Raw genomic sequence first — 15,320 nt, 5'->3', positions numbered from 1 at the left:
CGATTCGAATCACCCAGAGATGACGGCGTCGACAACGTACCGAAAGTAGACAATCTCCCCCCCACCCCCGGCAGCACAATGCTCCTCGTATACCAGGTCGGGAGCGTCAAGATCGGAGAGGTCGTCCGCTACACCGTCACCTACACGCCTTCCCAGGACCGAATCCTGCCCTCGCCCGAGCGCCTCTACCTGCGCGTCCGCAACACCTCGGCCATTGCCCTGCGCGCCGCCTTCGTCCATGGTCCCTACACGCTGGGCGCCGCCGCCTATCCGTCCAACTTCGACCCCAACGTCAAATTTGCGAACCCGCGCCGCTATGGCGTGCCCGAATTCGAACCCATGCTCAAGGCCGGCGGCTCGTGGGAGTGCGAGCTGGTCGTGCCGGAACACATAAGGCAGAGCGCGGGTACCGGAGGTGGCGCACATTTCGGCGGCGGCGGCGGGGCATCCGGGGCACCCGGTGAAACCGAGACCGAGTGCGCCTCGTGGATCGTCGAGGTATCGTCGCAGGTCATCTTCTCCACCTCGGCCGCCGTCGGGTACGAGGTGACCATTGCGAGGGATGCCAAGTCGCTCAACCTCAGCTCGTCGCTGCCCGTCATCGGCGGCCAGGCGCAGGTCCCGCAGCCCGGCAAGGTCGCCGATCACCAGCAGAGCATGGGCGCCAAGGACGGCCATCATCCGGCGCAGCCGAAGGGCGTCTTCTCCAAGGCGATACGGCTCAAGGTCGAGGACACGGCTGCGTTGTGGAACACCCCGAGGCTTCCGGGCTGGGACGACCTCAACATTGACCGCCTCAAGAGCCGCGCGAAAAAGGACCAGCCCGTGGAGAGCGTCGTCACCCAGGATAGGCAGACGGACGGAAAGCCCGAAATCAAGCAGAAAAAGGTGCACCTGGTCGTCCTCACCCACGGCCTGCACAGCAACCTGGGCGCGGATATGCTATACCTAAAAGAGAGCATCGACCAGACGGTAGCACAAGCAAAGATTGATGCCAAGGCCCGGCGTGCCAAGGAGCGCGCCGACAAGACGGACAAGGGAGAAGACAAGACCCAAGACGATAGCCCTGCAGAAGACGACGGGGACGATGAAGAGGTCATTGTGCGTGGCTTCTCGGGCAACGCCACAAAGACTGAAAGGGGTATCAAGTACCTGGGTAAGAGACTGGCTAGGTACATCCTGTCCATGTCGTACCCCGACCAGCCGTTCTTGCCCTCAAAGAAGGGACACGCAGAGTCCGCTGTCTCTGCCGTCTTCAACAAGCCGGACTCAGACAGCAGCAAGGCGGCCCACAAGCACAGCACGATACACGAAAAGGAGTCGGACGAGAAGCGTCCGTTCAAGATTACCAGCATCAGTTTCATTGGACATTCCCTAGGGGGCTTGATTCAGACATACGCCGTTGCATACATACAAAAACACTCGCCCGAATTCTTCACCATTATCAAACCAATCAACTTTGTCGCCCTCGCCACGCCCTTTCTCGGCCTCAGCAACGAGAACCCTCTCTACGTCAAATTCGCCCTGGACTTTGGCCTGGTCGGCAGGACGGGTCAGGATCTCGGTCTCACATGGCGAGCGCCCACCATTGCGAGGAGCGGGTGGGGAGCCATTGTCAGCAACCTGGGCGAGAGCGCACACAAGAGGGTCATGGGCGAGGTGCAGCCCGAGTCGAAGCCTCTGCTGCGGATTCTTCCGACGGGCCCAGCGCATACCGCGCTCAAGAAGTTCCGCAACCGTACGGTCTACTCCAACGTTGTCAACGACGGCATCGTGCCGCTGAGGACGAGTTGCCTCTTGTTCCTGGACTGGCAAGGACTGGGACGCGTGGAAAAGGCACGGCGGGAGGCAGGCTTGGTTGAGACGTTGGTTGGGGCCGGCTGGGCCGAACTGACGGGCGGCAGTCTGGCACCGACACCGAGGAGATCTAGCGCATTTCTGCCACCAGACGAGGGAGAGGTATCAGACGATCACTCTGGGAATATCACGCCTACAGCACCGACAGATGCGGTTGAAGTACCGCAGCCACCACAAAATGCCATGGTCGAAGATGACCGGGCGAGTCTGCGGTCGGTGCCCACGCCGTTCAATGAGAGCGGCCCTGAGGATGCCAAGGATACAAGTAGCGGCCCGTTTGCCGGCTTCTTCTCCCTGTTCAAAGGCAGCGAGCAGACGCAGGCCAAGACGCAATCAAAGACGCCCAGCTTGTCCAACAAGCAAAACAAGATTTACAGGCGCAGTCAGACGATCAACTTTGACGAGATCCCGCAGACATCGGGCACAAAGGTCACGGCAGGCCACGAGCTGGAGCGGGATCAACAACACGTCGCGCCGCCGAGGACGAGCTTCTTCGAATCTGCGCACGACCTGATCAATCCCAAGATCCCGACGACGGAGTACATCATTGATCCCTCCAAGCGGCCCAGAGCAATCTTCCACGACCGCGTGTACCACCCGAGCGATATACCGCCTCCCCCGCTGAAGAAGAAGCCTACCGGCTCGTTGGCGTCTCGGAGAAGCACGTTCCGAAGGGCTGCCTCAACGGGGTCTGGCGGCTCGAGGACCAGCACGGACTCGTCGCCGCACCCGTCGCAGCGCTTCTCGCACGAGGGCACGATGGACTCGACGCGAGACTACGACGACACGATCAACACGAACCCCGACAAGGGTCCCGACGAAGAGATTGACGGGTCGCAGATGCGGGTCGAAGAGAAGATTGCCCGGGCCTATCACCGCGGTCTGGCGTGGCGCAAGGTGCTGGTGAAGCTGGAACCCGACGCGCACAACAACATTATCGTGCGTAGGATGTTTGCCAACGCCTACGGCTGGCCTGTCGTGAAGCACTTGGTCGACGCACACTTTAGCGATTCCGCTACAGCGAGAACGCGCGACGAGGACGAGGGGTCCGGCGAGCTTGCGCTGGACATGGGCCAGGCGCCGAATAAGTACGGGGACGAAGTCAGGGATAGCGGCGCCGGGTCGACGGGCGGCGATGGATCTGACGAACGGCCGATTGCGGGCATGTTGTCTCCCAATTCGCAGCGGGAAGCCGCAGACCGGGTGCCGGATATGCAGGCGCCGCCGAAACGACGTTCATCGTCGCGCAGCTCGTCGGCCAGCCCACCTAGGATCACGCGGGCGACGAGGCCGCAGCGGCCCGAGAGGGTTGACTCCATGACGTGGAGCGATCGGGACTGGGCGGACGACAGCGATGATAGTGAGACGACGGCGACGACGGCGAGCGTCAAGAGTCCTGTGGTGGCGGAATTCAAGGATAAGGAGGGAGGTAACCGGTCGTCGACGCCGCTTGGTGGGTGGAATTGGACGGAGAAGATTGTGGGGAGGGGAGGGTCGAGTCGCAAGGCGTCGCCCAAGCCGGAGACTCAGGCTGATGGCAAAGCCGTGAGTGACGCCAAGGGTGATGTCAAGGCTGTTGAGGGCGTCAAGACTGTCGAGGCTGTCGAGGCTGTCAAGCCTGATATGAAGGCCCCGATCAAGGCTGGCGACAAGGCCGGTGCCAAGGCTGATGCTGAAGCTGATGCCAAAGCCGACGTTACAAACGGTGCCGTCAAGAGCGACGATGTCAAGAGCATTGACAGCGGCGTCGACTAATGACGGGTGGTGAGGGCCGGCGTGCACATGAGAAATACCTACATTACATACATGCTTTTAATCGATGAGATCACGTTTTGATGACTTATTTGACCATGAGATATTCGATGAAGTGACAGTTATCATGAGAGTGATGAGTGTAGTATCAACCGTCGGGCAACACTGAGATGTCGTTGCAACTCAGTAGTAGGGTACATAGCTACACACTTCAAGGCCACTGGGAGGTATGTACCTGACTATCAGCAGATAGGAGCCGGGACCCCTGCAACATCCCGCTTGCGTCATCGGAGAGTGGAAACTCACTTATAGATATCTTCTCACTTACAAACTCGGTCTCAAAATCCCGAGTTACGACGGATTGAACACATCTGTTGATCATGTCAATGAGACCGCCGTCTCTGAGACTCCTCAATGGAGTCGCACGGATGTCTCGTCGGGGCTTCTCAACCTCCCCCGCGAGGGACGTCGATTTCACCCACGTAGTGAGTTTCCCGGACCCTTCAGTTTCCCGATTTCAAACATCATCAATATCATACTCACAACCCCACAACACCGAATCTCAAACAATGACTGTACTAACACGCCCAGGTCATCGGCGGCGGCGCAGTAGGCCTCGCAACGTCCCACCGCCTCGCAACCCGCCCGGACACCACAACCCTCCTACTGGAACGCCACACCGCCGTCGGCACCGAAACGTCCTCCCGCAACAGCGAGGTCATCCACGCGGGGATATACTACCCGCCAAACACCCTCAAAACAGCCCTCTGCGTCCACGGCAAGCACCTCTTGTATGATTTCTGCGCAAAGCATCACGTGGGCCACGCCAACACGGGGAAATGGATCGTCGCGCAGAACGACGTCCAGCGGGAGGCGCTGCAGCGCGTGCACGATTTCTGTACGAACGAGATTGGCGTGCCTGTGCGGTGGGTGGGCGAAGAGGAGGCGAGGAGGGAGGAGCCCGAGGTACGGGCGCTCGCTGGCGTGCTGGAGAGTCCTACGACGGGGATCGTCGATTCGCATGGCTTGATGGTTGCTTTGAACGGGTTATTCGAGGACGCGGGGGGTGTCGTCGCCTTGAATTCTCACGTCGTGGGCGTGCGTCCCCTAGGACAAAAAGGAAGCCAGGGGTGGGAGGTCAGCGTGCGCGATCCGTCGACGGGGGAGACGAGCGCCGTCACGGCGGAGGTGCTCGTCAACGCTGCCGGGTTAGGCGCCGTGGACGTGCACAACATGGTTGTTCCCCCGTCCCGACGCAGGGAAATGTTCTACGCAAAGGGAAACTACTTCTCCTACTCTGGCGGCAGCAAACCCGCCCCCAAAGTCAAAAGACTCATCTACCCGGCCCCCGAACCCGGCGCCGGCGGACTGGGAACGCACCTGACGCTCGACCTCGCGGGCCGGGTGCGCTTCGGGCCGGACGTGGAGTGGGTCGATTCGCCCGACGACCTGGCCGTCAACTCCGCGCGGCTGCCCGAGGCCGTGGAGGCGATTAAAAAGTACTTGCCTGGTCTCGATGCCGGTGCCCTGGTGCCGGATTACGCGGGGATTCGGCCCAAGCTGGGGCGGAAGCAGGCCGTTGCCGACGGCAGCGGGTTCCACGACTTTATCGTCCGCAAGGAGGACGGGTACGAGGGGTGGGTGAACCTGCTGGGCATCGAGAGTCCCGGCCTGACGAGCTGCTTGGCGATTGCGGAGCGGGTGGATGAGATTGTGTACGGGTAATGGCACGATAGCATGGTACTGTGGACGAAGTGGGCAAAGTATGATAGGGCTGTTCATTCTGTGTCTCCGACGCAGATCCAAATCGAAACGCTACAATATCCTATGCTCTGCCATGTACTACACGGAAAAAATGGACCAGAGCGCATCAGACAAGGTCCAACCACATGTTACAGTAAACACCGAAATGACGCTGCAGACTTTTCATAGAGAATGCGTGTGTAGATGTCGTCCCTCCCCAAATCATAAATCATGCAAAACTCCGCGACGCCGTTACCCCCAGGGCAGCTGTGTCATTTTCGGCTGTACAGTCAACTCCGTCATTCCAAACGCCAAAGGATATCACGCGCTACCGTAACGTCAAGCTGGGCTGGAACTTGCGGCCTTGAATGTCGACGTGGAACTCGTAGATGCCGTTTTCCGCACCAACGTACCTAGTCGGTCAGCTTCATTCAGTTTCACGCCAAAAGACCAACTCACAAGACTCTGCCATCCTCGCTCCACGAGATACCGGCCGTGTTGTCGGGCTCGGGGGGTGCTTCGTGGACGCCGCGCTCGGCCATTCGCTGCTCGGCTCGTCGGCGCAGGAATTGATTGCGCTCTACTTGCCGCAGAAGGTCGTGGTCGCGCTCCATCTCACGCATGTTGACACTGTTGAGGAGCGGCAGGATTTCCCTGTTGCGGTCCTGAACGGCTTGCCGGAGATCCTGGATGTTGCTCTCAAACGACATGGTGTAGAGCGCTTCCAGGTCTGCCCAGCCACTGCCCGCCGGTGTCAGGCTGCGCAGACCGCTTGATCCGCCACGCTGTGTTGCCGCCAACGCTTCACTCGGGTGTGTGCTCGCCGGACGCCGCGGTGGGTGAGGAGCCGCCAGACCGAGATCTCGGTCAGAGCTGGACTGCAAGTCCATTGTGCCGTCCCGACCCGAGTTGGACTGCAGAATGAGACGCTGGGCCGTACGTATGCGTTCCTGCGCCCGCTCTCTCGAATCGCGAATGTTGCCGAGGAGGTCGCCAATGGCCCTGGACACGTTTTGATTCGAGTCATTACTGGGCTCGCCCGCCTCATGATCTAGCGCCCGGCGCGCCGCGATTCTCTGTGCCCTTTGCGCTTGGATATCCCACTGCGCATTCAGCCGTGGGCGTGCCATTGTTTCGGGGTCGATACGGGCACCTCTTCCACCCATGGGAGGCATGCCGCCGAAGAACTGTGGCGATGATTGCTGAGACGTCTGCTCGGCCATGCGCGCCGCGATCCGGTCCCTCTGCTCCCTCCGTCGGCGGTCCTCCTGCAGAGCCTCAAGCACCCGCGTCTCGTCGGGTGTGAGTGCTAGGTGCTGGCGCCCTGGACCATCCAGTCGCCGCCGCCGGCTTTCGCTGGCCTCTGGCAGGATGGACGACAGAGTATCGTTCGGTTCGCCGCGACCCTCCAGTAGCCGCGGGTCAATCGTGGCACGATCCAGGACGGGGATTTGGTCGTACTCGTCGGTGGCGCTGATGTCCAGAATTTGACGCTGCACAAACCCGCTCCTTAGATCCGCGATACCAACGTGGCCGCGGTCTTCGGTCCAAGCCAGGAGGTCATACGGCCCGGGACAAAAAGCCATGTCGCGGACTGCGCCCGACCCGGCCATCGGCCGTGACGACGTGAAGGATGTCAGCAGCGGATCGGCAACGTCCGGATCAGTCAGGCTCGCAACGTCAAACACCGAAATGGTGCCATATTGTGTCCCGACAGCGAGATATGCCCCCGTGTTGGAAAAACACGCCGCAAAACTTCCTCTGCTGTCGGAGCTGTCGTCGCGACGCTGGCTCTTGAGCAGAATCTTGCCACACAGCTCCCAGCGGTACTCCACCTTGTCGTCGTTCCTAAATGGGCCGTTTTCGTCGATTGGTGCCTCTGTACGATGGTGAATGTACAAGTAAGGGTCGTCGAGGATTGCGCACAAGAGGCGGCCGTCGGGCGAGATGATGGCTCGATTGACGTAGTCGGGATACGTCACTATATCCAGAGGCTCGACCTTGTCCTGGTTATCAAAGTCGCGCAAGCCGACCAGAACGACCGTCTTATCATTGTTTGCCAGGACGGCGGCGGACTCTGTGTATGCTCCGTGATGCATGGGGCCGGCTGCTGGTGGAAACCACATGGTTATGCAGTTGACGCGGTCGCGCGCGAGCTTTTGGCTCTTGGCAATGACGCTCTTGTCCAGCCTGCTGCTCATATTCAGCCGCCGCGATTGGCTGAGGAGCCCAAAGACGGTATCTTGCGGTCGAGGGGATTCTGAGTCGGTGCCCATGCCGAGGGGTAACCTTGCGTCGGGTTCCAAGTTGAGTTGCAAATGGAGATTATTATCGTCATCGCTAGTGCTGTCCATCTGGATCGCCGTGAACTCGCCCGTCTCTCCTCCGCAACACACCCAGCCGTTCTCAGCGACTAGGCATCGCGGCGAAAAGGAGAGAAACTTAACCGTCTCGCACTCCTTGGTCGTCGTGTTGAGCCGCTGGACATGGTTGCTGCCAGCGCCTCCGGGGAAGTAGACGAGGTTTCGTTTCTCGGCGCTGATGAGCGATCGTAGTTGCCAGTGTCTGCAGGTGGTTAGTACTTGAGGCAAGGCATGCGGTGTGCGCGTGGTAGTGGACGAAGACGCACTGAGATCGGACAGGGATACGGTAGTGTTTCCGCGGCTTCTTGGAAATCAAGTCGTTTGTCGGATAGTATCTGCGACAGTCAGTTTGGCATGGTCGAAACAATTATATTGGGGTTCATACGACACGCCATCTTTCACAGCCATGATGGCTTATGCAGTGGCCAGAGGGTTCGTCCGTCGGAAAGTAAACATATAGGTGCCGAGGCACGCGTATCGGAGCAGAGTCGCCAGTGCAATCAATCCCACCCGCGTGCTGAGCGATAGCAGTGACGACAGGCCGGTGAACACGCAGCGACCGATGAAGCCGTGGGATGATTCGGGGTGTCGGATGTTTGGGGACGATGCGATGTGAATTGCGCGAGACGAGAGGCAACTTCCCGCATGACGTCCGTGTATGGCAGGAGGGGCCTGTTCTGCTTTTCGCCTTCGTCCTGGTTGGTTGGCGGCGCTCTGCCACAGAATACAGTGGCAAGCTACCACCTTGGGTACTTTAGAAGGGGCGACCAGGGAGTACCTCTGCAGCACGTACCCTAGGCCAGTGCCTCGGGACGGGAGCTTGGGCTGCTGCTTACCCAACGAGGCACATTGCTTACCTATCGGAGTCTTCCACCTCCCCTACCTAGGCACCTTAGGCAAGATGCTAGGCAGGTACCTCATCAGCAAGTAGTCCGGGGTCTAGACAGGCGTCCAATCCAATTGTTGGTTAATTTTCTTAGCTAAAAGACGCCATTTTGACGGGGGTTTCTAGCGCTTTAATGGGCCATCTTGGTGCACCCAAGTAATTAGTATCAAACCACCTCGATGCGACCGCAACCTATGGTAAGGTTGGCTTTGCTTCTCCATCAAAAGTCGGCAAATGACCGTACAGCCTCATCTACCAATCGTGAACTCCCATCTCAATTCGAACAGGAAATCTTGCCAGTTGTGGACCTCGTTGCGATCCGTGACCTGGACTCGTTCTTAGGTGGTACGTCCCAACAGGTCTCAGCCATCTTAGCCTCAGTCGGACTTGATTCGAGAGGAACGCAGAGACGGGGAAGGAAGCCAGATTCTCCAACACTACGGCTCTCGGATGGGTAGGCGTACACTTGCCAACGAGAACCGCAGTATTGTGTTACTTCAGCCTCAAATCATTGAGCAGCAGAGTTGACTGGTAGATGATCTGGCAAGGAGACTCAAGTTTCAATCTCTGAAATGAACATCAGGGTCTTTGAGAGTTTTCTTGATCCAAATCGCTTAAAACGAGCTACAGCATGCCCAAGACGTAATCTACCATGTTGTGGTTTCGGAATTCTCCAACCGGCGCCAAAGCACCACCGCCAATCAGTTTGGAGTTCTACTGATTCTCTGGCTTGAGAATCCTCCAAATCATTGTGCGGTCAAAGTACCGAAAGCCACATCGGATAAAAGGGGGAGATATTACCCATACGAGCAGGACCCGAGGACTTTGACTGATACGTTGGATACACCCGAGAAGAGACAACAGGAAGCTGCGTTGCGCCAGGTCTTGATCCGACCTCGGGGTATCCAGACCCACCGCCGAGTCCACTTTTCGGGACCGGAAGCGCAGCCGTCGGGGCCTGATGGATCGGGTGTACTTTCCGCGCTGCCGGTGGACCTCTCCAGCTTTTCTCTGCGCAGTTACTCAAGTGTAGAGCAGAAGTCGCACTCCCAAACAGTCTGGAACAGCTTGCCGGTTACACGATGGATTGCAATTCGTGCCTAAAAGAGTGCAATTGTGAGGGCCATGAGTTGGATGAACCGTCCAAAGACACTGGCATGCAAGATGGAGGCGCAAAAACTCTGCGTGCCAGGGGATGAATGAGCAACATCAACGCGTCAGTGCCTCGACGGCAAAGAGCTCAATCTCCAGGTCGAAAAATTTCCAGCCGAGCTCCCCCTAGCTCCGTCCCTGGCCGGTGACACGTCCACTAGCGCCACGTCCATTACCTGCAATGGCCGGGCGATCCCGTTGCTTCAGCGCGGTGGCTGCCATTCTTCCGTCACGTGCGACCACGCCCCCACTGCTGGGGGCCTGGAAAGCCCCAAATTTCTAGCAGTGGAGCGCCTGCAAGTCGGAATAACCGACGCCGGGGTCCCGACCTTGCGGGATTCGGTCGGCTTCTATGACCGGGGGCGCGCATCATTTTTCGGGTCAAAAAATTTCGATCTCTCCTTGCCATCATCATTTCCTCGCATCCTCATCCACCTCCTCCCTCCCCCCAATTCATCCACTGTGTACTCTATAATAACCGCTTTTCCATTCCTTTCCGCGCGCCATCTTCTTTTCCCTCCATCCCCTTTTGTTATACCCACATACAATCAGGCAAGATGATGTCTGCACGCTTCTCAAGAGCTGTAAGTTGTGATCCCAGTGACACCTGTCGCGATACATCAGAGTTTTTTGCTAACGCGCAATAGCTCCCCAGAGCTACCAGCTCCGTCGCCCGCTCGGCCGGCTTCGCTCGCCAGCCCTTTGCCTCAAAGTTCGCTCGCTACGAGTCAACATCATCTGATGGCAAGGTCACCGGCGCCGTGATCGGTATCGATCTCGGTACCACCAACTCTGCTGTCGCCATCATGGAGGGCAAGGTTCCCAAGATTATCGAGAACGCCGAGGGTGAGCAGTCCATTGATCTATCGTCCACGCACCAATAAGCTAACAGTCATCAACAGGTGCGCGCACAACGCCTTCCGTGGTCGCCTTTGCTCAGGATGGTGAGCGTCTCGTCGGTGTCGCCGCCAAGCGCCAGGCCGTCGTCAACCCCGAGAACACCCTCTTCGCCACCAAGCGTCTCATCGGCCGCAAGTTCACCGACGCTGAGGTTCAGCGTGACATCAAGGAGGTTCCCTACAAGATCGTCCAGCACACCAACGGCGACGCCTGGGTGTCTGCTCGCGACCAGAAGTACTCTCCCTCGCAGATTGGTGGATTCGTCCTCAACAAGATGAAGGAGACCGCCGAGGCCTACCTCTCCAAGCCCGTCAAGAACGCCGTCGTCACTGTTCCTGCCTACTTCAACGACTCTCAGCGTCAGGCCACCAAGGATGCCGGTCAGATTGCCGGCCTCAACGTCCTCCGTGTCGTCAACGAGCCCACTGCCGCCGCCCTTGCCTACGGTCTTGAGAAGGAGGAGGACCGCGTTGTCGCCGTCTACGATCTTGGCGGTGGTACTTTCGATATCTCCGTCCTCGAGATCCAGAACGGCGTCTTCGAGGTCAAGTCTACCAACGGTGACACCCACTTGGGTGGTGAGGACTTTGATATCCACCTCGTCCGCCACCTCGTCCAGCAGTTCAAGAAGGACTCCAACATTGACTTGTCCAACGACCGCATGGCCATCCAGCGTATCCGTGAGGCCGCCGAGAAGGCCAAGATTGAGCTTTCCTCCTCCCTCCAGACCGACATCAACCTGCCCTTCATCACTGCCGACGCTTCCGGCCCCAAGCACATCAACCAGAAGCTCACTCGCGCTCAGCTCGAGAAGATGATGGACCCCCTCATCACCCGCACCATCGACCCCGTGCGCAAGGCCCTCAAGGATGCCAACCTCCAGGCCAAGGATATCCAGGAGGTCATCCTCGTTGGTGGTATGACTCGCATGCCCAAGGTTTCCGAGTCCGTCAAGAGCATCTTCGGCCGTGACCCGGCCAAGTCCGTCAACCCCGATGAGGCTGTCGCCATTGGTGCCGCCATCCAGGGTGCCGTTCTCTCCGGTGAGGTCAAGGACCTTCTTCTCCTCGACGTTACTCCCCTCTCCCTCGGTATTGAGACCCTTGGCGGTGTCTTCACCCGTCTCATCAACCGCAACACCACCATCCCCACCAAGAAGTCCCAGACCTTCTCCACCGCTGCCGACTTCCAGACCGCCGTCGAGATCAAGGTCTACCAGGGTGAGCGTGAGCTCGTCCGTGACAACAAGCTCCTCGGCAACTTCCAGCTGGTTGGCATCCCCCCTGCCCACCGTGGTGTTCCCCAGATCGAGGTCACCTTCGACATTGACGCCGACTCTATCGTCCACGTCGGTGCCAAGGACAAGTCCACCAACAAGGACCAGTCCATCACCATTGCCTCCGGCTCCGGTCTGTCCGACTCCGAGATTGAGCAGATGGTCAACGACTCTGAGAAGTACGCCGAGGCCGATAAGGAGCGCAAGGGTGCCATTGAGGCCGCCAACCGCGCCGACTCTGTCCTGAACGACACCGAGCGCGCTCTCAACGAGTACGCCGAGAAGCTCGACAAGACCGAGGCTGACGGCATCCGTGAGAAGATTGCCTCCCTCCGCGAGTTCGTCTCCAAGAGCTTGGCTGGCGAGGGCAACGCCACCGCTGCCGAGATCAAGGAGAAGACCGACGAGCTCCAGGTCGCCTCCCTCAACCTCTTTGACAAGATGCACAAGGCCCGCGCCGAGTCTGGCGAGCAACCCGCTCAGGACGCCAACGCCGAGAACAAGGACGAGAAGAAGCCTTAAATGTCTTCATTCGTCTCTTTGCATCTCGTTTTCACCTCCGCGAGTCGAAAGTGACTCGCGTCAGCATGTTTGATTATCACTTTTGGGCGCGGCATAGACCTGCTTTGCTCAATGTTTGTATTCCACCTGTACTCATATCCCGGTCTCGGGTTCGCCTGAATGGCGCCGAGCCGGCTCTCTCTTCCTTGTTACCCCTTTTTACAACATGTTTGTTAATACCTTGCCTGCGGTCGGCGGAACCGGCGTTGGAGCATCAAAAACATTCACACACACGAGATACCGATTCGGTATTCATGATATGATCGACGGTATGGATCAAAGGGGATTAAGACGGGGTTGCATATGTACAAAACCAAACCGAATCTGGAGTAGTTAGACGTGATAATTCTACATCCCCTCTCAAAACAATCACCTGCCTTGAGACCGTGACACTTTCATGTTAGTAATGCCGGAGCCATCGTGCATGTCAACAACTGCAGGTAACGTAGAAATAGACGTGATAAAGGCTCTCGCCCGATTAATTGACCACTTTTATCTACCAAAACCAAACCATCCTCTCTTCTGTGCCTGCGGCTTCTCGCCGCTCTGTGCCGCAGGTGCGGCCTGGCTGGGTGGCGCCTTGGCAACGGGCTCCTGCGGCTCCTTGCCCGGGTAATCAATGTAGTTCCACGCCACGTCGAGGAAGATGGGCTTGACGGGGATGGCGGACAGCTTAGGCGGGACACTGACGATGTTCTGGAGGTCGATCTCGCTGGAGGGGTACTCGCGCAGCCGCTCAATCAGGGGCAGCTTCTGGGCGTCGTCCTCGTTGGAGGCCGCCGACTCCTTGAGCAGGTTCGAGAGGTGGACGAGAGCGCGGTGGCGCTGTAGTTCGCCTTGGAGGTAGGTTGCCAGGGCCTTTGCGTCCGCGGCGGACACGTCGATGCTGCGCGGGGCGTTGGGGTGCGGTTGGGAGCCCTTGGTGAGGGTCGAGGCGGCTTCCTGGGCTTCACTAGTGGCGTGCTTGATGAGGGCCAGCGCGTTGACGGTGTTGCCGATGATGGCGTGGGAGCGGGCAATAGAGAGAAACCTGTGTTGTTAGTATGAGATAACTAAACCGGTGATATCAACTCACTTCAGAGCTTGAAAGTACTCGGTAAAAGCCTCCAGCTGGTCGGCGAGCTCCTCGTCGTTGGCCACGCCGGGCAACTCCCTCGCAGCCTCGAGACTCTGCAGGGTACCTTCGTACAGAGCGACGAGTTCCTTCAGCTTTGCCGCCTTGCGTCCGGGGGTCTGTTCCTTGGCAATCTTGTCTGCCTTCTTGGACTTGCGAGCCGACTGGTATCTCTCCACCAGGCCATCGTCGTTGCCCGTCAAGACGCGGTTGCGACCGATTCGCCAGCTAATCATCTCGTAGTTGACCGCCGTTCTGGTAATCTGCAGGCTCTGCATGCGGGAGTCGCTCTGGGAAACGCCCTCGCCTCGCAGCTCGTCGATCGCTTCTTTTGTGGCATCGGCGGCATCCTGCGTCGCCTCGAGGATGTCATCATACGCGGCAGCCACGTCCCTGGGGTCGGCATCAACGAGGGACGGCCATGTCTCGGAGAGCTTCGTCTTGGCTTCCTCTGCTCTGCCCCACGCCAGAGAGATGGCGGCGTCCTCGATCTTGACGTCGCGAGAGCGCCAGGTAAGTGTCCTGGGTGCGTTCTCCTCGCCGCCCTTGCTGGCCTCGGCGTCCACCTGCTTCAACACGTTGGGGTCGAGCTCGTTGATCTGCTGAACGAGGGCCGTATCGGATTGGGGGAACGCTCGTCTGGCGATGGCGGGAACGGGTATCGTGCGCGGCGTCTTCAGCTGGTATGCGGCGAAGCGGATCGAGGGATCGATGGTATCAGAGAGGAGGTCCTTGAAGATGTCGCCTTTGGTGGTCGTTGCCATGGCGCTGTAGATGATGCGCGATACGGCATAGCTTCGCAGGGAGGGCTCCCAGTGCTGGTTCTCAAACTGGGCGGCGCCGCGGATGTGGGCGGCGTAGGCCCGGGATTCGAGCTTGTCGTTTTGTGATGCGCCAGCCTCGGGTTGGGAGAGAAGCTCGGCGAGGAGTTCGGCCGCCTTTGTTGCTTTTTGGAGTCGGGAGACTATGTGGGATCTCGTCTTGCCGGTCATGCCTTTGGCATCCGAGGCGTGCGATGCCTTGATGGCCATGGCATTGGCCCAGGCACGCTCGCTCGTGAGAAGGAGGAGGTGGACATATCTAGACAGTGTCAGTCAACATCCCCTCGTCCTTGCATGTGTCGACATACTCATGGTTCTCGGCAATTTGCGAGACACCAACCTCACCCTTCTTGCTAAACTTTCCGCGATTCTTGGTGGCGATGTTGAGCTTCTTGCGGCTGTTGAGCAGCTTCTTGGACAGCTGGGTCTGATAGGTTGCGTAGTCTCCGTAAAGGAGAGCCGCATCGCGGCCAGAGACGACAAACTTTGTGATATCCATCGCTGTGGGTTCGTCCGTTCGACGGGGAGGCAGAATCGCGACAGGCCACACCAAAGGGGACGGGATGATGTCGAATCGACCTCTGCGCTGCGCGGGGGATTGGTGGGGCTCACCAGTGTCCTCTGCTTCAATGTCAAAATTTGGGGTGTGTCACTAACCTCCTGACTGCACACCTTCGGTTAGGTAAGCTGGGGCGGACGCCGGATCGAAGATGTTCCCATCAACGCCATGTCATTGGTTGAAGCTCCCCGAAAAAGTCCATGATGGTAGGTGGATTATGGACTGATACAGCGCTCTTTGAAGGCATCGTGCATACTTTCCGGCGGGCCCTTTGTTCGCATTTGCAGAATAGATCATAAGTCGTCACTGGGAGATCTTTCCCAATTGATACCCTCA

At 58.5% G+C, this 15,320-nt stretch overlaps 4 protein-coding genes across 4 annotated transcripts; 2 read left to right on the top strand and 2 right to left on the bottom strand.

Annotated features, from left to right (window-relative positions):
• Positions 1-78: 78 nt before the first annotated feature.
• On the top strand, positions 79-5,334 carry CCOS01_15529 (uncharacterized protein; the record flags this gene model as incomplete). The annotated part of the gene is made up of 2 exons (XM_060463668.1): positions 79-3,402; positions 4,201-5,334. The coding sequence occupies 2 exons, from the start codon at positions 79-81 to the stop codon at positions 5,332-5,334; spliced, it is 4,458 nt and encodes a 1,485-aa protein (XP_060305812.1).
• Positions 5,335-5,680: 346 nt separating this feature from the next.
• CCOS01_15528 (uncharacterized protein) lies at positions 5,681-8,123 on the bottom strand (the record flags this gene model as incomplete). The annotated part of the gene is made up of 4 exons (XM_060463667.1): positions 5,681-5,765; positions 5,812-7,917; positions 7,982-8,050; positions 8,101-8,123. The coding sequence occupies 4 exons, from the start codon at positions 8,121-8,123 to the stop codon at positions 5,681-5,683; spliced, it is 2,283 nt and encodes a 760-aa protein (XP_060305811.1).
• A 2,187-nt stretch (positions 8,124-10,310) lies between these two features.
• On the top strand, positions 10,311-12,451 carry CCOS01_15527 (hsp70-like protein; the record flags this gene model as incomplete). The annotated part of the gene is made up of 3 exons (XM_060463666.1): positions 10,311-10,337; positions 10,401-10,599; positions 10,656-12,451. The coding sequence occupies 3 exons, from the start codon at positions 10,311-10,313 to the stop codon at positions 12,449-12,451; spliced, it is 2,022 nt and encodes a 673-aa protein (XP_060305810.1).
• Positions 12,452-12,982: 531 nt separating this feature from the next.
• Positions 12,983-14,924, bottom strand: CCOS01_15526 (signal recognition particle protein; the record flags this gene model as incomplete). The annotated part of the gene is made up of 3 exons (XM_060463665.1): positions 12,983-13,520; positions 13,566-14,684; positions 14,734-14,924. The coding sequence occupies 3 exons, from the start codon at positions 14,922-14,924 to the stop codon at positions 12,983-12,985; spliced, it is 1,848 nt and encodes a 615-aa protein (XP_060305809.1).
• Between the last annotated feature and the right edge of the window lie 396 nt (positions 14,925-15,320).

This window comes from Colletotrichum costaricense (genome assembly GCF_030867565.1).
Source record: "Colletotrichum costaricense strain IMI 309622 chromosome Unknown Scaffold_24.1, whole genome shotgun sequence".
Classification (NCBI taxonomy): Eukaryota; Fungi; Ascomycota; class Sordariomycetes; order Glomerellales; family Glomerellaceae; genus Colletotrichum; species Colletotrichum costaricense.
The sequence above is the reverse complement of the archived record's forward strand: the minus strand, read 5'-3'. Positions and strand labels throughout refer to the sequence as shown.